Here is a 3,032-nt window from a genome sequence, read left to right as displayed (position 1 = left end):
GGAAATGAAGAAGCATCACTAGCCCTGACCTTTAGTTTGGAGAAGGTCCTAGCCGATGACAGGGAAATGGAGCCTGCCGTCACTTCTGTGAGTACCAGTGGCATCACTGGCCACTTGTCAAATCCTGTAACTTTGTTTGGAGTGTCATTCTAGACTGCATCATTCTTTTTGGAAATGGCACAGACTGTGATTATTTCTGTAGTTGTTCTTATTTAATACAACTCAACCGTCACTTTAAGTGAAAACATTCTGAAGGTGAATGAGAAATTTTCTGTAAATGAAATGTCCTGGCCAAAGGGTGCTTGGTATTTGCTAATCCCACTTTTAATACGTTGATTATTTTGTAAAGTTAATTTTCAAGTATCTGATAAAGATGATGAAAGCCATTTACTTATTTTCCATCTCGCTTTCCTAGGGAGACGGCGGTTCAGCTCTCGGCCTCTAGTCCCACTCCACAAGCCAAGCGCTGGAGAGGAACATCCTTGTCACTTGTTCTAGTGTTAATGAAGGTCTGATTCCAAATGTCATTCTCAAGGTAGTGTTTATATTCGACAATTCACTGGCATTCCTTAAAAACACATAACATCTAAATAAATCTCCTTCCCCAAATCACATTCATCAGAGTCCTAAATCAAGATAATTTAAAGTACAGAATGCACAATTGCGTACCAATGAAGACACACTGATCGTGCGCCAAGCGGCAGGGTTATCACCATGCAGCGGGATACAACACCAAGTCAAAGACATTAAGGACGAATGGTCCACGCTCTCTGCATGGAACTGACATTATCTCTACGTCACAAAACAAGAGGAAGCATCATAGGCCAGGAATGTATCAGAATGACAGGATTTGGCTTCAAAATGGGTTCACTTCGAGAGTCTTTTGAAGCTGTGACCTGGTAAGGCAACTTCCGAACGTTGGAGAAAATTGTTTGGCTTTACTTTAGAAAAATATATCAGACTCTTACTCCTATTAAAAATTAAAAATTCAAGAAAAAAAATAATTTTGCTGAAGCTCTTAGAGACTACCAAGAAGAAAATGATCATCATTTAAAAGTCAATTAAGGGGAAAAAATAAAAAAGCTTTTGGGTTCCACAGCAAATCCAACTGCCTCCTAAATTATAATTTTAACCAATTAACATTACCTTGAAATACCCAGCTTCTAGTGGTATTTGGCTTGTAATACAGCTCCCACCCACAGCCATGCCAGCTGTGCCAATGACAAATTAGCCTCCAGTCAGGTGACTAGGAGCTCAGCCGCATCTTTATGAAATGAAGACAAAGCCCAACAATGAACTCATAAAATGAAAAGATTCATTCAGACCAACCTTTTATTGCACCCACAATATTTTGGTCTAGTCCTTTCCGGTTGTCATTGAGTCCTCTTTTCCTCTTCCCATTGGGTAAGGAGTTAGCCAAAGTGTTGTCATCAAAAAACGCACACACCAGTTTTCTAAACAGAAGGCTTCCTGAGCGGGTGTAGTTTGACAATATAGAGTCCAGCTGAGATTTTGGCATAAACACGTCAAAGCCTTCAGCAAGTTGCACTTCTGGCTAACAAAAGAACACAAACAGTTCATTAAAAGCAACATTTGAAGCATGTGACTTTGGGCATATGAGCCACACAAAACATCACTAGCTATTGAAACGTCCACATCCTGCTCATGAGAAGAGTCTCCATTTTCTAGGTCAGTATTTACAATTTTAAAAATCAACTACTAATTATTATAATTACAAAAAAAAACGAGAAGCAGCTCTAATTCCGATATTAAGTCTTATCAAAAACAATGGAAAGGAGTACCATGAAAGAACAGCCTTGACCTCAAAAAGATCCCAGGGCCAACAAGATAGTCAGACATACAATGCTAGGGCTAAAGGGAACTTGAGACTTCTGCGTGACGCTCCCTTATTCTGTAAATGAAAGAACTAACTAAGGCCCAAGGAGATTTTAACACAAGTGGCTTTCAAATAATTCCAATATACTTTGTGCAGTACGTTACAGATGTCTTTGTTATGTCGATTTGGCTTCGCCCCTAGGTCCCGCTCTCTTTCTACTATGTCAGTGGTTTTCAGCTGTGGACGATTTCTTTTCTTCAGTGAGAACACATGTCAATCTAAGACATTGAATAAGTCCAACTACCTCACTTTTGGGAGCAAAATCTAAAATTCTATCCTAGAGCACCACTGAAAAACCAATATGCTAATCACACTGCCTCTTGTCAGGGATACCTGAAGGAATAGTTACATGCCTGGGACACGGAATCAGGAGACTTGCACGGGGCCTTTCAACGTGGATGCTATCCTACGGTAACACATCACAGGTGCATGCTCCATCAGCAGGCCAGAGATGTTTACAATTCACCGCTTCATCATTCAGTCCAGCTCCCCTCATTTCCTTTTCAAAGCCTTCCGAAGGGGGCAGCTATTTCACTGCTATTTGTCTGACAATCAGACATAAGACTGCATTGACCATACCATATTACAGCTATTTATTAGACCGTGACCCTTCATTAGGTTTGGGGCTCTGAGCCTGGATACCTATGGCCTGGCACATCGTAGGGACTCAATAAATTCTTATAATTTTATTTTAACATTCATCAGTTATAATCTAAACTATTAAGTTATTCATTGTTGAGTATAACATGATAGAGCTAAAATAACTTACAGATGAAATCATGTATTTTTTTAGGAAAAAAATCAGAAGAAACTGACAAGTAAGACATACTACAACAGCTTAGTCTTAGATCTCATGTGTAGCACTTTACAAACCTGGAACTATTTTAGACGGTCTAAATCATAGTAGAAATGTGAGCATTCAGGATTAGGTTCTCTCCTTCAAAATAGTAATTATTTTGTTTGTCATACTGCTTTTAAAAGTGCCTAGAAACCATGGTTAAAGTAAAGATTTGGGAATGGTTTAAATTACTTAACTGTAGGAAGGAGGTGGGGCCATGACCTTCGGAAACAGAATTTTTGACAGGCTAAACTCATGTCTCTGCTTCACTTTGCCATCCAATGTTTTGTCTATGAA

At 39.3% G+C, this 3,032-nt stretch overlaps 1 protein-coding gene across 2 annotated transcripts in view; it reads right to left on the bottom strand.

Moving 5' to 3' along the window:
- Positions 1-3,032, bottom strand: part of BEND7 (BEN domain containing 7) — a 107,846-nt gene that overhangs the window by 41,666 nt on the left and 63,148 nt on the right. For both annotated transcript variants that reach the window (XM_045285638.1, XM_045285639.1), the window contains exon 5: positions 1,330-1,555. In XM_045285638.1, coding sequence (XP_045141573.1) covers positions 1,330-1,555 — 226 coding nt within the window. The remainder of the gene's footprint in view (positions 1-1,329; positions 1,556-3,032) is intronic.

Source organism: Echinops telfairi, unplaced genomic scaffold (assembly GCF_000313985.2).
Source record: "Echinops telfairi isolate 266 unplaced genomic scaffold, ASM31398v2 ScPeMD7_7474;HRSCAF=8512, whole genome shotgun sequence".
Taxonomy (NCBI): domain Eukaryota; kingdom Metazoa; phylum Chordata; class Mammalia; order Afrosoricida; family Tenrecidae; genus Echinops; species Echinops telfairi.
Note: the sequence above shows the minus strand (reverse complement) of the source record. Positions and strands in the feature narration are given on the sequence as shown.